This window comes from Mercenaria mercenaria, chromosome 13, assembly GCF_021730395.1.
Source record: "Mercenaria mercenaria strain notata chromosome 13, MADL_Memer_1, whole genome shotgun sequence".
In the NCBI taxonomy this organism is placed as follows: Eukaryota; Metazoa; Mollusca; class Bivalvia; order Venerida; family Veneridae; genus Mercenaria; species Mercenaria mercenaria.
In genome coordinates, this window is record NC_069373.1 from 28,696,525 (window position 1) to 28,717,352 (window position 20,828).

General features: G+C 37.1%; 1 protein-coding gene across 2 annotated transcripts in view; it reads left to right on the forward strand.

Annotated features, from left to right (window-relative positions):
* LOC123529144 (tyrosine-protein phosphatase non-receptor type 12-like) overlaps positions 1 to 20,828 on the forward strand; it is a 108,621-nt gene that overhangs the window by 58,264 nt on the left and 29,529 nt on the right. For both annotated transcript variants that reach the window (XM_045309363.2, XM_045309362.2), the window contains exons 10-11: positions 6,556 to 6,580; positions 17,079 to 18,367. In XM_045309363.2, coding sequence (XP_045165298.2) covers positions 6,556 to 6,580; positions 17,079 to 18,367 — 1,314 coding nt within the window. The remainder of the gene's footprint in view (positions 1 to 6,555; positions 6,581 to 17,078; positions 18,368 to 20,828) is intronic.

Sequence of the window (20,828 nt, forward strand, 5' to 3'; positions counted from 1 at the left end):
GGCCCCTTTGACTTAGAAATCATGATTAAGTTTTTCGTACCAGTTCATATTTTGACAAAGTCTTCTAAGATAAAGCTTTGAAACTTTCAACACTTGTTTACCATCACCCTGGCCAGTTATAGGCAAGAGCACATAACTCCATCAAGGGTTTTGGCTGAATTATGGCCCCTTTCGCCTTAGAAATCTTGGTTAAGTTTTTCGTACCAGTTCGTATTTTGACAAAGTCTTTTGAGATAAAGCTTTGAAACTTTCAACACTTGTTTATCATCACTATGTCCAGTTATAGGCAAGAGCACATAACTCCATCAAGGATTTTGGCTGAATTATGGCCCTTTTTGACTTAGAAATCCGGGTTAATATTTTGTACCAGTTCATATTTTGACAAAGTCTTTTGAGATAAAGCTTTGAAACTTTCAACACCTGTTTACCATCACCATGGCCAGTTATAGGCATGAGTACATAACTCCATCAAGGATTTTGGCTGAATTATGGCCCCTTTTGACTTATAAATCTTGGTTAAGTTTTCCGTACCAGTTCATATTTTTAGCTCGACTATTCGAAGAATAGTCTAGCTACCGTAGATACCCATGTATAATGCGCAGTTTTTTGACCCCCGGGACCACCCCCGAATCGTAGGTGCGCATAATACACAGGTATAGACAATTTTCCAACTTCAAAACAAGTTTGTTACCGATGTTCGCCATTTTAGTAAAGGGAAACTACTCGCCGCGCTTACTGTCTCCGCTAAAATCTAAGATTGCCGTTACGTTCCGTAAAAGATCGAATTGTTTATTTTTCTTTCAAACAAAATTAATTTCATATAAATTTAAAAGTATTTTGACGAAAGAAATGTTTATAAATCACAAAAATTATGTTACTAATTAAAGATCGAGAATTATCTTTAACCGAGATCAAACTGTGAACAACATAATTGACACGAGGTGACACGTTGATTGCCGGTAATTACTGGCTTTATGATCGTGACAAAAAGACTATCACACCTTTTGTTATCAGTTTAAATTGAGAAGCTCATGTCATTTTGAAAGATACCATTCCGAAATATTGAATCAGCTGCTATTTATTTATTCAAAATAGTGAATTAAAAAAAGGTAAAACAACAAATATAACAATAATTTACTGGTTTTATTTTCGAGAAAACAAAAATCGATAGTACCGTGAGACCGATGCTGCTCTCCGCCGTGGAGATAAATTTAGTACCGGTGTCGATGTGAACTCTACTTTCGTTTTCCACCCACCTCAAAATTGACCAAAATTTTTTTTTTTTTTTTTTTTTTCCAGGATTTTGGACTAAGATCGGGGGTGCGCATTATACACGGGTGCGCATTATACATGGGTATCTACGGTATTCTACTCACCCTGGCGTCGGCGTCGGCGTCACACCTTGGTTAAGTTTTTGCATGCAAGTACATACAGCTATCATTTAAAGGCATTTAGCTTTGAAACTTATTTATTCCTTTTCTAGGTCAATAACCAACCTCACTGGGTCAAGATTCATAACTCTAACATGTATTTTGAGCAAATTATGCCCACTTTTGGACTTAGAAAATTCTGGTTAAAGTTTTACATGCAAGTTACTATCTCCAAAACTAATGCAGATATTGAATTGAAACTTCACATGTGTCTTCGGGATTATAAAACTAGTTGATAGCACCAAGTCCCATAACTCTGACCTTCATTTTAGCCAAATTATGCCCCCTTTTGGACTTAGAAAATTTTGGTTAAAGCTTTGCGTGCAAGTACATACAGCTATTACTAAAAGGCATATAGATTTGAAACTTATTTTTTCTTTTTCTAGATCAATTACCTACCTCACTGGTCAAGTCCTATAACTCTGACATGTGTTTTAGCCAAATTATGCCCCCTTTTGGACTTAGAAAATCCTGGTTAAAGTTTTACATGCAAGTTACTATCTCCAAAACTAATGCAGATATTAAATTGAAACTTCACATGTGTCCTCGGGGTTATAAAACTAGTTGATAGAATCAAGTCCCATAACTCTGACCTTCATTTAAGCCAAATTATGCCCCCTTTTGGACTTAGAAAATTTTGGTTAAAGTTTTGCGTGCAAGTACATACAACTATTACTAAAAGGCATATATATTTGAAACTTATTTTTTCTTTTTCTAGATCAATTACCTACCTCACTAGGTCAAGTCCTGTAGCTCTGACATGTATTTACCTACCTCACTGGTCAAATTATGCCCCCTTTTGGACTTAGAAAATCCTGGTTAAAGTTTTACATGCAAGTTACTATCTCCAAAACTAATGCAGATATTAAATTGAAACTTCACATGTGTCTTCGGGGTTATAAAACTAGTTGATAGAATCAAGTCCCATAACTCTGACGTGTATTTTAGCCAAATTATGCCCCCTTTTGGACTTAGAAAATTCTGGTTAAAGTTTTGCGTGAAAGTACAAACAGCTATTACTTAAAGGCATATAGATTTGAAACTTATTTATTCTTTTTCTAGGTCAGTTACCAACCTCACTGGGTCAAGTTCCATAACTCTTAACATGTATTTTGAGCAAATTATGCCCCCTTTTGGACTTAGAAAATTCTGGTTAAAGTTTTACATGCAAGTTACTATCTCCAAAACTAATGCAGATATGGAATTGAAACTTAACATGTTTCTTCGGGGTTATAAAACTAGTTGATAGCATTAAGTCCCATAACTCTAATATGCATTTTGGTCAAATTATGTTTCCGTTTCGGAACTTAAAACTCTTTTGATATTTAACATTTTGGGTAATAATTTCCTGCTTCTGTGACAATATTTTGAATAGTCGAGCTTGGCTGTCTTACGGACAGCTCTTGTTTGTAAAGTGTTTGACATATGGCTTTGAAACTTTTATCACTTGTTTAGTATAATAGTCTCTATCTGTAGGAAAGAGTACATAACTCTGTCATCTATTTTGGCTGAATTATGGCTCTTTTTTATCCCCCCCGCCAAAGGCGAAGGGGATATTAGAAATGCTCTCTGTCCATGCGTGCGTCCGTCTGTCCGTCCGCAACGATCTTTGTCCGGAGCGTAACTCCAAAAGTACTGGAGGGATTTTCTTCAAACTTCATACACTGATAGAACACATTGGGAGGAAGTGCAATGTGCAAGAACAATAACTCTACCTTGCCTTTTTTTAGCTCGACTATTCGAAGAATAAGTAGAGCTATCCTACTCACCACGGCGTCGGCGTCGGCATTGGCGTCGACGTCGGCGTCACACCCTGGTTAAGTTTTTCGTACCAGTCCACATTTTGACAAAGTCTTTTGAGATAAAGCTTTGAAACTTTCAACACTTGTTTACCATCACCATGTCCAGTTATAGGCAAGAGTATATAACTCTGTCAAGCATTTTGACTGAATTATGGCCCCTTTTGACTTAGAAATCTTGGTTAAGTTTTTCGTACCAGTTCATATTTTGGCAAAGTCTTTTGAGATAAAGCTTTGAAACTTTCAACACTTGTTTACCATCACCATGTCCAGTTGTAGGCAAGAGTACATAACTCCATCAAGCATTTTGGTTGAATTATTGCCCCTTTTTTACTTAGAAATCTTGGTTAAGTTTTTCGTACCAGTCTACATTTTGACAAAGTCTTTTGAGATAAAGCTTTGAAACTTTCAACACTTGTTTACCATCACCATATCCAGTTGTAGGCAAGAGTACATAACTCCATCAAGCATTTTGGCTGAATTATGGCCCCTTCTGACTTAGAAGTCTTGGTTAAGTTTTTCGTACCAGTTTATATTTTGTGTAAAGTGTTTGAGATATGGCTTTGAAACTTTTATATCTTGTTCAGTATTATAGTCTCTATCAATAGGCAAAAGTACATAACTCTGTCATCTTTTTTGGCTGAATTATGGCCCTTTTTGAACTTGGAAATTGGTTCTGTTTTCGTATATGTCCATGTTTTGTCAAGATTATTTGACATATGGCTTTTAAACTTTAAACACTTGTTTATCATTATGATTTCCATCTGCAGGCAAGAGTACATAACTCTTGACAACTATTTTGGCTGAATTATGGCCCTTTTTGGACTTTGACATTTTTGTCAAAATATTTGAACTGTGGCTTTGAAACTGTTAACACTAGTATATCAACATGATTTCCATCTGTAGGCAAGTGTACATAACACTGTCAACTATTTTGACTGAATTATGACCCTTTTTGGACTTGGAAATTAGTTAAACTTTTCATACAAGTCTGTGTTTGCCTAACATATAACTTAATAACATATTTGCCATCATGGTCAAACATTGCCACTTAGTGCAAGACTAATCGAAATCCACAAATACAGGAAAACTTTTTGTTTAATCCATTTTTTTCTTTTGTCTGAAAATCTATGGAAATATTTTGACCCCATTCTTCAATCAATTCTTTGAATAGTCGAGCGCGCTGTCATCCGACAGCTCTTGTTTGAGTTATTCCCCTTTATCTTATTTTCTTAAAAAAATTTGTCCGGAGCATAAATCCAAAAGTACTGGAGGGATTTTCTTCAAACTTTATACGCTGATAGAACACATTGGGAGGAAGTGCATTGTGCAGGAACAATAACTCTACCTAGCCTATTTTTTGAGTTATTCCCCTTTATCTTATTTTCTTAAAACATTTTGTCCGGAGCATAACTCCAAAAGTACTGGAGGGATTTTCTTCAAACTTCATACACTGATAGAACACATTGGGAGGAATTGCAGTGTGCAAGAACAATAACTCTACTTTGCCTATTTTTTGAGTTATTCCCCTTTATCATATTTTCTTAAAAAAATTTGTCCGGAGCATATCTTTTTCATGCATGGAGGGATTTTGATATATGTTGGCCTAAATGTTCACCACCACAAGGCAGAGTGTCATGCGCAAGAACCAGGTCCCTAGGTCTAAGGTCAAGGTCACACTTAGAGGTCACAGGATACAAGAATGAAAACCTTGTCCGGAGCATTTCTTCTTCATGCATAGAGGGATTTTGATATAACTTGGCACAAATGTTCACCACCACCACGAGACAGAGTGTCATGCGCAAGATCCAGGTCCCTAGGTCTAAGGTCAAGGTCACACTTAGAGGCCAGAGGTCAGATACAAGAATGACTTTGTCCGAAGCATTTTTTCTTCATGCATGGAGGGATTTTGATGTAACTTGGCACAATTATACACCATCGTGAGACGAAGTGTCATGCGCAGTTCCCTTCTTTAGAATTGGTTCCCTTTGTTGTTACTTTAAATAGCTTTTATTGTAACTTTTTCATTACTAGTCGTAGGGAAAAATCGAGACCACTTTTCTGTAGTACAACATGCATGCTACATCCAATTTTGAGGTGTATTTTGACCAATCTCTACCTGGTAAAGATTTTTGTGTGGACTTACAATTTTTTTTTTTTTTTTTTTTTTTTTTTTTTAAGATTAACTTCCCTTAGTTGTTACTATAAGTAACTTATATTGTAACTTTTTTATAATTGACCGTAGGCAAAAAACAAGACCACTTTTCTGTGGTACAACATGGATGTTACTTTCCAATTTTAGGTGTATTTTAAGATATCTCTACTTGGTAAGGAGTTTTTTTGTGGACTTAGAAAAACAAAAGACTTACAATGATTACTAAACAACCACAAAATTAAAATTCCATTTGCAAATACAGCTGCTAGAGTAAACAAATTTGCTGTGACGGGCATATATTGTGACATTCTGGCATTCGTGTTCCCTGTTAGCTTTCCATTCCTTCTTTTTACAGTAGCCGTATAGAAAAACATCATAACTTTACTGTTCATGAAATTTAATAAAATTTAGCAGTAAACCACCTCACCACTGACTTATTCTTTCTTCCACATCTTTAAAACCCCTGATGCAGACCACAACTAAATGGTTCTTCAAAGCTTTCCCCAAAATTAATACTTTCAAACACTAACTTGCCAGGAATTTTAGCCTTCAATTATAATATGCCCGACGGGGGGATTGGACATGTCTAACATGGCTCTTGTTTGACTTTGAAATTGGTTCTGTTTTCATACAAGTCCACGTTTTGTCAAAATTATTTGACATATGGCTTTTAAGCTTTGAACACTTGTTTATCATTATGATTTCCATCTGTAGGCAAGAATACATAACTATTTTGACTGAATTATGGCCCTTTTTGGACTTTAAAATTGGTTCATACATTGCCATTTAGTGCAAGACTTATCGAAATCAAAGAAATACAGGAACATTGTTTGTCTAATCTATTTATTTCTTTTGTCTGAATATCTGTGGAAATATTTTGACCCAATTCTTCAATCAGTTCTTCGAATAGTCGAGCGCGCTGTCATCAGACAGCTCTTGTTTATACATATACCTGTTTGAGCTGTGAAACTCTTGTGAGCAAAATAGGGTCATCAAGGCTCTCTTTTTATTTTTTTGTAACTTAATTAATTTGACATTCTTGTCATTGACCACATATTTGAGAAAAGTCTATTTTCAATTAACATGTTGAACATTTGTTTAATTTCGCATTTCTGTTTTGTGCTGTATAGTATGTCACAATTAATGTTATCTTTGTATTGTTTTCATACAGAATGAAGATGACAGTGAAAGACATGGTATGTTTACTTTATCCTTCAATCATAGAAGTTCAGTTACTAAGTTTTTATGCCCCCGAAGGGAGGCATATAGTTTTTGAACCGTCTGTCGGTCTGTCCGCAATTTTCGTGTCCGGTCCATATCTTTGTCATCCATGGATGGATTTTCAAATAACTTGGCATGAATATGTACCACAGTAAGACAACATGTCGCGCGCAAGACCCAGGTCCGTAGCTCAAAGGTCAAGGTCACAGATGTTAAAGGTAATTTTTCATGATAGTGCATTGATGGGCGTGTCCGGTCCATATCTTTGTCATCCATGGATGGATTTTCAAGTAACTACGCATAAATGTGTGGCACAGTAAGACGACATGTCGCACGCAAGACCCAGGTCTGTAGCTCAAAGGTCAAGGTCACACTTAGACGTTAAAGGTCATATTTCATGAAAGTGCATTGATGGGCGTGTCCGGTCCATATCTTTGTCATTCATGCATGGATTTTAAAATTATTGGACATGAATGTGTACCACAGTAAGACGACATGTCGGGCGCAAGACCCAGGTCCGTAGCTCAAAAGTCAAGGTCACACTTAGACGTTAAAGGTCATATTTCATGATAGTGCATTGATGGGCATGTCCGGTCCATATCTTTGTCATCCAACGATGGATTTTCAAATAACTTGGCATGAATATGAACCACAGTAAGACGACCTGTCGCGCGCAAGACCCAGGTCCGTAGCTCAAAGGTCAAGGTCACAGTTAGATGTTAAAGGTAATTTTTCATGATAGTGCATTGATGGGTGTGTCCGGTCCATATCTTTGTCATCCATGGATGGATTTTCAAGTAACTACGCATAAATGTGTGGCACAGTAAGACGACGTGTCGCGCGCAAGACCCAGGTCTGTAGCTCAAAGGTCAAGGTCACACTTAGACGTTAAAGGTCATATTTCATGATAGTGCAATGATGGGCGCGTCTGGTCCATATCTTTGTCATTTATGCATGGATTTCAAAATAACTACGCATGAATGTGTGGCACAGTAAGACGACGTGTTGCGCGCAAGACCCAGGTCCGTAGGTCAAAGGTCCTAAACTCTAACATCGGCCATAACTATTCATTCAAAGTGCAATCGGGGTCATGTGTCATCCTGTGGAGACAGCTCTTGTTTGATTACTAGCAAGTAAATAGAGAAAAGATATTTTAGCTCAGCTGTTTGAAATTTTTCAAAAACTTGTAGTAGAGCTTTTGTTGTCACCATTTTTTAGCTCGACTTTTCGAAGAAAATGTAGAGCTATTGCACTCGCCCAGGCGTCGGGGTCGGCATCGCCGTTGGTTAAAGTTTTTGATAAAGTCAAATATCTCTGTTACTATCAAAGTTATTGACTTGAAACTTAAAATAGTTATTTACTATCAAAGTCTTCACCAGGAGAAACAATCCCCATAACTCTAGTTTGAATTTTGACAGAATTATGCCCCTTTTTAGCTCAACTTTTCGAAGAAAAAGTAGAGCTATTGCACTCGCCCTGGCGTCAGCGTCGCCGTTGGTTAAAAGTTTTTGATAAAGTTAAATATCTCTGTTACTATCAAAGCTATTGACTTGAAACTTAAAATAGTTATTTACTATCGAAGTCTACACCAGGAGAAACAATCCCCATAACTCTGGTTTGAATTTTGACAGAATTATGCCCCTTTTTAACTTAGAATTTTTGGTTAAAGTTTTTGATAAAGTCAGATATCTCTGTTACTATCAAAGTTATTGACTCGAAACTTAAAATAGTTATTTACTATCAAAGTCTTCACCAGGAGAAACAATCTCCATAACTCTAGTTTGAATTTTGACAGAATTATGCCCCTTTTTAGCTGAACTTTTCGAAGAAAAGGTAGAGCTATTGCACTCGCCCCGGCGTCGGCATCGCCGTTGGTTAAAAGTTTTTGATAAAGGTAAATACCTCTGTTACTATCAAAGCTATTGACTTGAAACTTAAAATCGTTATTTACTATCAAAGTCTACACCAGGAGAAACAATCCCCATAACTCTGATTGAATTTTGACAGAATTATGCCCCTTTTTAACTTAGAATTTTTGTTTAAAGTTTTTGATAAAGTCAAATATCTCAGTTATTATCAAAGCTATTGACTTGAAACTTTAAATACTTATTTACCATCAAAGTCTACACCAGAAGAACCCATCCCCATAACTCTGTTGAACTTTGACAAAATTATGCCCCTGAAGGGAGGCATATAGTTTTTGAACCGTCTGTCGTTCTGTCCACAATTTTCGTGTCCGGTCCATATCTTTGTCATCCATGGATGGATTTTCAAATAACTTGGCATGAATGTGTACCACAGTAAGACGACATGTCGCGCGCCAGACCCATGTCTGTAGCTCAAAGGTCAAGGTCACACTTAGACGTTAAAGGACATTTTTCATGATAGTGCATTGATGGGCGTGTCCGGTCCATATCTTTGTCATCCATGGATGGATTTTCAAGTTACTACGCATAAATGTGTGGCACAGTAAGACGACGTGTCGCGCGCAAGACTCAGGTCTGTAGCTCAAAGGTCAAGGTCACACTTAGACGTTAAAGGTCATATTTCATGGTAGTGCATTGATGGGCGTGTCCGGTCCATATCTTTGTCATTCATGCATGGATTTTAAAATTATTAGGCATGAATGTGTACCACAGTAAGACTACATTTGTGCCAAGTTATATCAAGCTTTTAACTTGAAATTTAAAACAGTTATTAACTATGAAACTATTTGAATTTTTGGTTAAAGTTTTTGATAAAGTCAAATATCTCTGTTACTTTCAAAGCTTTTGACTTGAAATAATTATTTACTATGAAAGTCTTCACCAGGAAAAACAATAACCATAACTCTGATTTGAATTTTGACAGAGTTATGTCCTTTTTTAACTTAGAAATTTTTGGTTAAAGTTTTATAAAATTTTTACTGGCAAAGCTCTAACTCAGAGTCAAGCACTGAGAAAAGCCGAGCGCGCTGTCTTACGGACAGCTCTTGTTATCATAGACATCGAAGTACTGCATGACAGCGGGCTTCTAAAGAATTACTTACTCACACAAGTCAGATGCTTTTTAACTTCACACATGACTTAGACTTCATAAGATAACTCCAATAAGATATTACATAATTCAAGCTTTTATATTGTCAATTATTTTTAACTTGGAAATTATGGTTAAAGCTTTGCATGTACCAGGTTTACCAGGAACTACTTAACCAAAATATGTTTTCAGATTATTCAAACATCTTTATCATCATGATATAACAGAGTCAATATTTGAGCCGTGTCATGAGAAAACCAACATAGTGGGTTTGCGACCAGCATAGATCCAGACCAGCCTGCGCATCCGCGCAGTCTGGTCAGGATCCATGCTGTTCGCTAATAGTTTCTCCAATTCCAATAGGCTTTAAAAGCCAACAGCATGGAGCCTGACCAGACTGCGCAGATGCGCAGGCTGGTCTGGATCCATGCTGGTCGCATACCCACTATGTTGGTTTTCTCATGGCACGGCTCATTTAATGTCCATGAAATGAAATGATTTTGCAGTATGATAATGATTAATTCAGAATTTCAAGGGCTTTACCTGATTGTTCTGGCTCATACATGTAATTAGAGTTGAGAGAGATCTCATTGGTATGCACAGTCTGTTTAAATTTGATTAGGATTAGTTAATTAAGAAATGATGGTGTTCAAGTGTAAACATAGGGAAATGTTGGCATTTTAGATCAATCAAAGGCACATAACTCTTAACTGATTAGTTCAGTCTGACCCATTGGGCCATTATTCTTTTTTAACAAGATCTTGTGCACAGGTAAAGACATTTTGTGTAAAAGTGAATATGAGAAACTGACTTTGGAAGCATATTTGAGAAACCAAAAATGAATGAGAAGCCACATTTTGAACCTCAAAGCTCATTTGAGAAATCTAGTTCTGTGATTTGTATGCCTTTCAACAGTCAGCCTGTAGATACCTGCAGTCAATGCCCACAGTTACAAAGAGTTAAAAGTTTGTAGAAGACAAGTTAACTTCAAGTTACAATCCACCAATATTTAGCTTACCTGTCACAAAGTGACAAGGTGAGCTTTTGTGATCGCGCGGTGTCCGTCGTCCGTCCGCTTTTGCTGCTCTAGAGGTCACATTTTTCATGGGATCTCTATGAAAGTTGGTCAGAATGTTCATCTTGATGATATCTAGGTCAAGTTCGAAACTGGGTCACGTGCCTTTAAAAACTAGGTCAGTAGGTCTAAAAATAGAAAAACCTTGTGACCTCTCTAGAGGCCATATATTTCACAAGATCTTCATGAAGATTGGTCAGAATGTTCAATTTGATGATATCTAGGTCAAGTTCGAAACTGGGTCACGTGCCATCAAAAACTTTGTCAGTAGGTCTAAAAATAGAAAAACCTTGTGACTTCTCTAGAGGCCATATATTTCACAAGATCTTCATGAAAATTGGTCAGAACGTTCACCTTGATGATATCTAGGTCAAGTTTGAAACTGGGTCATGTGCCGTCTAAAACTAGGTCAGTAGGTCAAATAATAGAAAAACCTTGTGACCTCTCTAAAGGCCATATTTTTCATGGGATCTATATGAAAGCTGGTCTGAATGTTCATCTTGATGATATCTAGGTCAACTTCAAAACTGGGTCACGTGCGGTCAAAAACTAGGTCAGTAATTCTAAAAATAGAAAAACCTGGTGACCTCTCTAGAGGCCATAATTTCATGAGATCTTCATGAAAATTAGTCAGAATGTTCACTTTGATGATATCTAGGTCAGGTTCGTAAGTGGGTCATGTGCTTTCAAAAACTAGGTCAGTAGGTCAAATAATAGAAAAACCTTGTGACCTCTCTAGAGGCCATAATTTTCATGGGATCTGTATGAAAGTTGGTCTGAATGTTCATCTTGATGATCTTTAGGTCAAGTTCGAAAGTGGGTCACATGCCACCAAAAACTAGGTCGGTAGGTCAGATAATAGAAAAACCTTGTGACCTCTCTAAAGGCCAAATTTTTCATGGGATCTGTATGAAAATTGGTCTGAATGTTTATCTTGATGATATCTAGGTCAAGTTCGAAACAGGGTCATGTGCGGTCAAAATCTAGTTCAGTAGGTCTAAAAATAGAAAAACCTTGTCACCTCTCTAGAGGCCATACTTATGAATGGATCTCCATAAAAATTGGTCAGAATGTTCACCTTGATGATATCTAGGTCAGGTTTGAAACTGGGTCACGTGCCTTACAAAACTAGGTCAGTTGGTCAAATAATAAAAAAACCTTGTGACCTCTCTAGAGGCCATACTTTTCATGGGATCTGTATGAAAGTTGGTCTGAATGTTCATCTTGATGATATCTAGGTCAAATTTGAAACTGGGTCAACTGCGGTCAAAAACTAGGTCAGTAGGTCTAAAATTATTAAAATCTTTTGACCTTTCTAGAGGCCATATTTTTCAATGGATCTTCATGAAAATTGATCTGAATTTTCATCTTGATGATATCTAGATAAAGTTCAAAACAGGGTCACGTACCTTCGAAAACTAGGTCAATAGGTCAAATAATAGAAAAACCTTGTGACCTCTCTAGAGACCATATTTTTCAATGGATCTTCATGTAAATTGGTCAGAATTTTTATCTTGGTAATATCTAGGTCAAGTTAAAACTGGGTCACATGAGCTCAAAAACTAGGTCACTATGTTAAATAATAGAAAAAACGACGTCCTACTCAAAACTGGGTCATGTGGGAAGAGGTGAGCGATTCAGGACCATCATGGTCCTCTTGTTTGTAGAATTATAGCCTGCTTCTAACTTAAAAGTTGCAAAATATCAATGGCCGTCTGATACTTTCAAAAGGATGAAAGTATTGAATTCATGTTTGGTACAGAGGTTTATGATTAAAAGATACAGTGTAAGATTTGTTGGTAAAAAGTTATACATAGCTAATGTTACTTTGTTAATACCTTTCCCACAATATATAAATTATGTCTCCCACCACACAGTGGTGTGGGAGACATATTGATTTACTCCAGTCTGTGTGTGTGTGTGTCTGTGAGTGTGTGTGTCTGTGTGTCTGTCACATTGCTTGTCCGCACTCTAAGTCGAACATTTCTCATCCGATTTTCACCAAACTTTAACAAAATGTGTTTGACCATAAGACCTCGGCCAAGTTCGATAACTAGCCAAATCAGTCCAGGCATTTTGGAGTTACGGCCCTTGCATTATCAAAAAATCGGCCTTTTTACTCTTGTCCGCACTCTAAGTTGAACATTTCTCATCCGATCTTCACCAAACTTTAACAAAATGTGTTTGACCATAAGACCTCGGCCAAGTTCGATAACTAGCCAAATCGTCCAGGCATTTTGAGTTACGGCCCTTGATTATCAAAAAATCGCCTTTTTACTTTTCCCATCTAAGTTGAACATTTCTCATCCGATCTTCACCAAACTTGAATAAAATGTGTTTGACCATGAGACCTCGGCCAAGTTTGATAACTAGCCAAATCGGTCCAGGCATTTTAGAGTTACGGCCCTTGAATTACCGAAAAAATCCGTCTGTTTATTTCTCTAAGTTGAACATTCCTCATCCGATCTTCACCAAACTTGAACAAAATGTGTTTGGTCATAAGACCTTACCCAAGTTCGATAACTAGCCAAATCCGCCCAGGCACTTTTGATTTATGGCCCTTGAATTACTGATTGGATCCACTCATCCAGACCATCTAATTGGATCCACTCGTCTAAAACATCTAGAGAAACTAACATTTTTCATAGGGGCAGTTGTGGGAGACATGCGCTTTTCTCAAAAGCATCTCTAGTTTTGGTTTGATTTGATTCGAGATACAGGGTTGATTTTGATTAAACTCCACCAATTTTTAGCTCCACTATTCGAAGAATAAGTAGAGCTATCCTACTACCACGGCATCGGCATCGGTGTCGGCGTCGGTGTCAGCGTCGGCGTCACACCTTGGTTAAGTTTTTCGTACCAGTCCACATTTTGACAAAGTCTTTTGAGATAAAGCTTTGAAACTTTCAACACTGGTTTACCATCACCATGGCCAGTTATAGGCAAGAGCACATAACTCCATCAAGGATTTTGGCTGAATTATGGCCCCTTTTGACTTAGAAATCATGGTTAAGTTTTTCGTACCAGTTCATATTTTGACAAAGTCTTTTTAAGATAAAGCTTTGAAACTTTCAACACTTTCTTACTATCACCATGGCCAGTTATAGGCAAGAGTACATAACTCCATCAAGGATTTTGACTGAATTATGGCCCCTTTCGACTTAGAAATCTGGGTTAATATTTCGTACCAGTTCATATTTTTACAAAGTCTTTTGAGATAAAGCTTTGAAACTTTCAGCACCTGTTTACCATCACCATATCCATTTATAGGCAAGAGTACATAACTCCATCAAGGATTTTGGCTGAATTATGGCCCCTTTTGACTTAGAAATTTTGGTTAAGTTTTCCGTACCAGTTCATATTTTTTGTAAAGTGTTTGACATATGGCTTTGAAACTTTTATTACTTGTTTAGTATAATAGTCTCTATCTGTAGGAAAGAATACATAACTCTGTCATCTATTTTGGCTGAATTATGGCCCTTTTTGGACTTCGAAATTGGTTCGATTATCATACAAGTCCACGTTTTGTCAAAACTATTTGACATTTTGCTTTTAAACTTTGAACACTTGTTTATCATTATGATTTCCATCTGTAGGCCAGGGTACATAACTCTTTTGACTGAATTATGGCCCTTTTTGGACTTTGAAATTGGTTCATACATTGCCATTTAGTGCAAGACTTAACGAAATCAAAGAAATACAGGAACGTTGTTTGTCTAATCTATTTATTTCTTTTGTCTGAATATCTGTGGAAATATTTTGACCCCATTCTTCAATCAATTCTTCGAATAGTTGAGCGCGCTGTCATCAGACAGCTCTTGTTAGCTTGACTTTTCAAAGAAAAAGTAGAGCTATTGTACTCGCCCCGGCGTTGGCGTTGCCGTTGGTTAAAGTTTTTGATAAAGTCAAATATCTCTGTTACTATCAAAGCTATTGACTTCAAACTTAAAATAGTTATTTACTATCAAAGTCTACATCAGGAGAAACAATCCCCATAACTCTGGTTTGAATTTTGACAGAATTATGCACCTTTTTAGCTTAGAATTTTTGGTTAAAGTTTTTGATAAAGTCAAATATCTCTGTTACTATCAAAACTATTGACTTGAAACTTAAAATAGTTAATTACCATCAAAGTCTACACCAGGATAAACAATCCCCATAACTCTGATTTGAATTTTGACAGAATTATGCCCCTTTTTAACTTAGAATTCTTTGCTAAAATTTTTGATAAAGTCAGATATCTCTGTTACTATTAAAGCTTTTGACTTGAAACTCAAAATAGTTATTTACTATCAAAGTCTACACCAGGAGACACAATTCCCATAACTCTGATTTGAATTTTGACAGAGTTATGTCCCTTTTAAACTTTGATTTTTTTTTAATGGCAAAGCTCTAATTCAGAGTCAAGCACTGAGAAAAGTCGAGCGCGCTGTCTTACGGACAGCTCTTATTAGCAGGGTTGTGACCCCTTTTGTTTCAAAATTTGGTTGTCTGTTCAACAACTTTTAAATGGATGACTGGAATGAGTTCATTTTATGTACACAGTTCAATTTTTGTTACAATCCACCAATTTTTGACAAAGTAAATTCTTGTACGGGCTGTAACTCTGCCATCTATGAATGGATTTTGAAATAACTTGGGATAAATATTCACCATAATGAGACAACATGTCATGCGCAAGACCCAGACCCCTAGCTCAAAGGTTAAGGTCACAGAGGTCAAAGGTTAGCAGGGTCTGTTTCATGCCCGCTCCATAACTCTGCCATCCATGAAAGGATTTTGAAATAACTTGAAAGAAATGTTTACCATAATGAGACGATGTGTCGTGCGTAAGACCCAGACCTCTAGCTCCAAGGTCAAGGTCACAACTAGAAGTCAACTGTTAACAGGGTCTGTGTCGTGTCTGGTTCATAACTCTTCCATTCATCAAGGGACTTTGAAATTTCTTGGCATAAAATTAATGTTCCCCATAATGAGACGACATGTCATACGCAAGATCGAGACCCCTAGCTCTAAAGTCACGGTCACACTTAGAGGTCAAAGCTTTACATGGTCTGTTTCTTATCCGGTCCATAACTCTGCCATGGATAAAGGGATTTAGAATAACTTGGCATAAATGTTCCCTATATTAAGATGACTTGTGATGCGTAAGACCCAGACCCCTAGCTCTAAGATGAAGGTCACACTTAGAAGTCAAAGGTTAACAGGGTCTGTCATTCTCTCTGTCATTCATCAAGGGATTTTAAAATTACAAATGATCCCTATAATGAGTTGGTGTGTCATGTGCAAGACCCAGACCCTTAGCTCCAAGGTCAAGGTTACCTTTTATGAACATTTGTTTTGTTTTTTTGTTGTTGTTTTTTTGTCTGGTCACAGAATGATTAATACCGAAACTGTTCTGGCATATTTTGCACAGACAGCTGTAGCATTCTTGGGCACGCTTTGGGGGCATTTGTGACTAATAGTGACAGCTCTTGTTAAAAGGATGAATGGATTAAATTCTTTATACCACCAGAAACATTTTACACAGTCATGTAGGTATGTAGGTCTAAAATATAAATTCTATACAAACATTTTACAGATGTAAAACAGGTCTTATTTCATGCAGGAAGACAGTTTTATGGGGGATATCATTCAGTCTGCTGCATGGCTGACAGTTCTCATTTCAGAGAATGTTGTTTTCTATCACTGGCCACATTTAAAACTGATTTTACAGATATTTTAAAATTGTTCAGTTCAGCTGTGATCGATCTAAGGGCTATCATTGCCCTGTTGTTTATTTGAAGATTTGTACAAAGAACATAGTTCACTTTAGCTTTATATGGTCTACGCAGATTGAAATTTTTTAAAATTTGTTATAACTAGAAAAAATACATTGTTTTCTACCAGAATATTTATCTTGTATAGTGAATTCAGTCTTTAAGAAACAAATTTATTATTTTTAACAAACCATGTCTTTGAATATTTCTGAAATCATTCATTTTTTGAGAAAATTAGCATCTTTTGCCATATTTAGGTCACATCGGAATGCTTTTAGTTTTGAGCACACTCAAGGACCACAAAAATAATTTGACCATAGGTCCAGCTTCTTTCACAGAATTTATGGTCATTTTTTCAATGTGGTCGACAGCTGTTCTCGTATTGAAAATTTCAGATTTCTTCAAAATTTTAGTCAAAACCGGAAGGTTACCCATACCTGTAATGTTAAAAGTATTTTCAGTTACATCAGATATTTTTTTGATAATGAATAAATTGTAAAATATTTCATTCAGTTTGATAAAACAATTCTTCTTGATGAAAGAAAACTTGTTCTTTACTCTGTTTTTAGACTTTCACTTTTTAGGCAAAAGTGAACCTTTTCACAAGTTTAACATATATTACAGGAGATGGCAGTGCATCTGAAGCAGGTAGTGAGTCCAGCAGTCTGTATGAGGGAACAAGGAAGCGATCTGTTATGGCACAGGATATAGTAAACACTATAAAAAAGGTCACTCATACTCAAACACAAGATGAGCTTTTAACTCCAACAAACCCCACAGGACCAGTTCCTGATGGTCTGCCTGAACCTCTCACTCCTGTGCCGGCGGTGTATATTTCACCAGAACCAGTTGTGAGCCCAAAAATTAACGAACTCAAAAAAACATTCTCCAATGAAAATAAAACATTTAAAGTTGAGAAAATTGACATGCCGAAACAAGTAAAGAAAGTGGAAGCAAGATATTTAGAAAATGCTACTAAAATTGAAAAGACAGAAAAGAAGATGTCTTTTGTTTCGAATGAAGCCAGACAAAAAGAGATTGAATCAAAGAAAGCAATGTTTGAAAAACCAAAAATAACTGAGAAGCCACACTTGGAACCAATGTTTGAGAAACCAAAAATAACTGAAAAGCCACACTTAGAAGCAAAAATGTCATTTGAGAAACCTAGTTCTGTGATTCCTACACCTTTAAAAGAAAAGAACAATAATCAGCCTGTAAATATGGGTAAACCTGAAGTTAATAATGAAAGACAACAGTTACAAAGAGTTGAAAGTCAGCAAACTGGTAATAAATTTGTAACAGTTTTATCTGTTGGTGGGACAGACAAAAGGCCACCTTTGAATAAAACTGTTTCTTCACCTGCTACGCAGTTGAATGCTACTCGCCAAAGTGTACCACAAAGATCAAAAACTCTATCAGTTAAAAAAACAAACCAGTTTGAAGAGAAACCACAGTCAAGTATTCCTCCAGAAACACCTCCAACACAAAGAGAGAAAAGCATGTATTCAGTAGCAGGAAACTCACAGTTTTATTCTGCCCTTGCAGATTATAGTTCTGCTCCGACTCTGCAAAGTTCCAGTCCTGAATCAGCTACAAATGTCACAGTGTCAAAAAATGCCCCAAATAATCAATATTCAGCTTTGTCAAACTATACTTCTGCAACATCCGCTTCTTATGACCCTTACAGCAGTGTTGATGAAAATCCAGGGGATGTTACTCTATCCAAACCCCAAGGGGAGACCACTCCAAGTAACCAAGGTACTCAGGTGTATTCTTACGCAGATGAACCACTTAATACAGCTGGTGCTGTGTATGCAGCTGTTGATAAACCAATGAGATCTACAAAGAAAATGAATGGTGCAGTAAACGATGCTGTCTATGAACCTGTTACAGTTGGTTCCCCTACAGACAAGGTACTTGATTGTTTAGTATCTTTGCTATTGTCTGCCTTCTCTCTTTCGCCCCAACTATATTATCTCTTCACTCTGCACCTGCTAACTGTTAACTGTCTTCATATGATCTTTCTCAAACAAGACTGTATATGCACTGGTTTTAGCTCACCTGTCACGTAGTGACAAGGTGAGCTTTTGTGATCGCCTTTCGTCCGTTGTCCATCGTCTGTCCACAATTTCTTGTGAACACGATAGAGACCACATTCTGCAATAGATTTAATAAAACTTGTACACAACTTGTATTGGCATAATATCTTGGTTCCTTTCGACCACATTTTGCAATCGATTTTTATCAAACTTGCACACAATTTTTATTGGCTTATTATCTCCGTTCTTTTCGAAAACTGGCCAGATCCCATCATGGGTTCTAGAGTTATGGCTCCTTAAAGGGCCAAAATCTACTTTTTTGGCCTTTGCAGCCATATAGAGACTTTATTAATTTATGGTTTAATATGATACAATCTCACAATCTTGAACAACAATTGATCTTGGATTCCATGATGAATCCATCAGATCCTGTCATAGGTTCCAGAGTTACGGCCCCTGAGGTTCCAGAGTTACGGCCCCTGATTGACCCCTGAAAGAGCCAAAATTTGTTAATATTTACCCTGTGAACACGATAGAAGTGACATTTTACATTTGACTTTAACCACACTTACACCCAACTTAAGTCACAAGAATATCTCGGTTCCTTTTGAAAACTGGCTAGATTCCATCATGGGTTCTAGAGTTACTGCCCAAAATTTTCTATTTTGGCCCTTTCAGCCATATAGAGGTTTCATTTATGCTTTGATTTGATACAAACTAAAAGAATGTTTATCTTGATGATCTCTTGGCCAAGTTTGAAACTGGGTTATGTGGGATCAAAAACTAGGTCACCAGGTCAGATCAAAGGAAAAGCTTGTTAACACCCTTGAGGCCACATTTATGACCCTATCTTCATGAAACTTGGTCAGAATGTTTATCTTGATGATTCCTAGACCAAGTTCAAAACTGGTTCATGTGGGGTCAAAAACTAGGTCACCCGCTCAAATCCAAGGAAAAGCTTGTTATTAATTATACATTTTTTCATCATCGAAAGGTGATTAAGAAGACCAAGCATGGGCCATAACTATTTCTTTCATATTGCCTTAATCATATTACAGATGAGAGTTAGCACGTCAGGGCATGCTTTGTTTACATCAGTTATCGGTTAGTTACTAAGTTACTAGTCACTATACACTCAGACAGGTAGAACATAACCTTGAAGAGAATGAAACACTAAACAGAGGTTGCTTTTATATAAAAGTCGTTGTCTAATACCCCATTCTCATCTATCATAGGTTCGTCAAAATCCCATGATGAACCTCTTGATTTATTATGCCCCCACTTTTGGGGGGTGGGGGAGCATATAGATTTGCCCTTGTCTGTCTGTCTGTCCGTCCTTCCGAGAATGTTGTGTCGCGCCTAGTTCCAAAAGCATTTGACGTAGGGTCACAAAACTTTACAGGAGTGTTGGTCAGCATGTGTAGTTATGCACCTGGGGTTTCACGTCCGGATTCATTCAATCATGTAGGAGTTATGGCACCTGACTTAGTAAAAAATTGGTCATTTTAATGTTGTGTCGCACGTAGCTCCAAAAATATTTGACCTAGAGTCACCAAACTTTACAGGAATGTTGGTCAGCATGTGCAGTTGTGCACCTGGGGTTTCGCGTCCGGATTCATTCAGTCATATAGGAGTTATGGCCCCTGACTTAGTTAAAAATTGGTCATTTTAATGTTGTGTCGCTCGAAGCTCCAAAAGTATTTGACCTAGAGTCACCAAAGTTTACAGGAATGTTGGTCAGCATGTGCAGTTGTGCACCTGGGGTTTCGCGTCCAGATTCATTCAGTATTGTAGGAGTTATGGCCCATGACCTAGGAAAAGATTGTCATTTTAATGTTTTGTCGCGCTTAGCGCTGAAAATATTTTACCTACAGTCATTATGAAGAGAAATGTGTTAGTTGATCTGTGTCTTTTGTCATGTAGTGGGGGCATCTGTGTCCCATGGACACATTTCTAGCTTTTTTAGCTCACCTGTCACATAGTGACAGGGTGAGCTTTTGTGATCGCCCTTCGTCCGTCGTCCGTCCACAATTTCTTGTCTGCACGATAGGTTTCATTTATGATTTTATTTTAACCAAATGTGCACACAACTTGTATCACCATAAGATCTCGGTTCCTTTCTTGAACTGGCCAGATCCCATTATGGGTTCCAGAGTTATGGCCCCTGAAAGGGCCAAAATTAGCTATTTTGACCTTGTCTGCACAATAGCAACTTTATTTATGATTTGATTTTTACCAAACTTGCACACAACTTGTATCACCATAAGATCTCGGTTCCTTTCTTGAACTGGCCTGATTCCAATATGGGTTCTAGAGTTATGGCCCCTGAAATGGC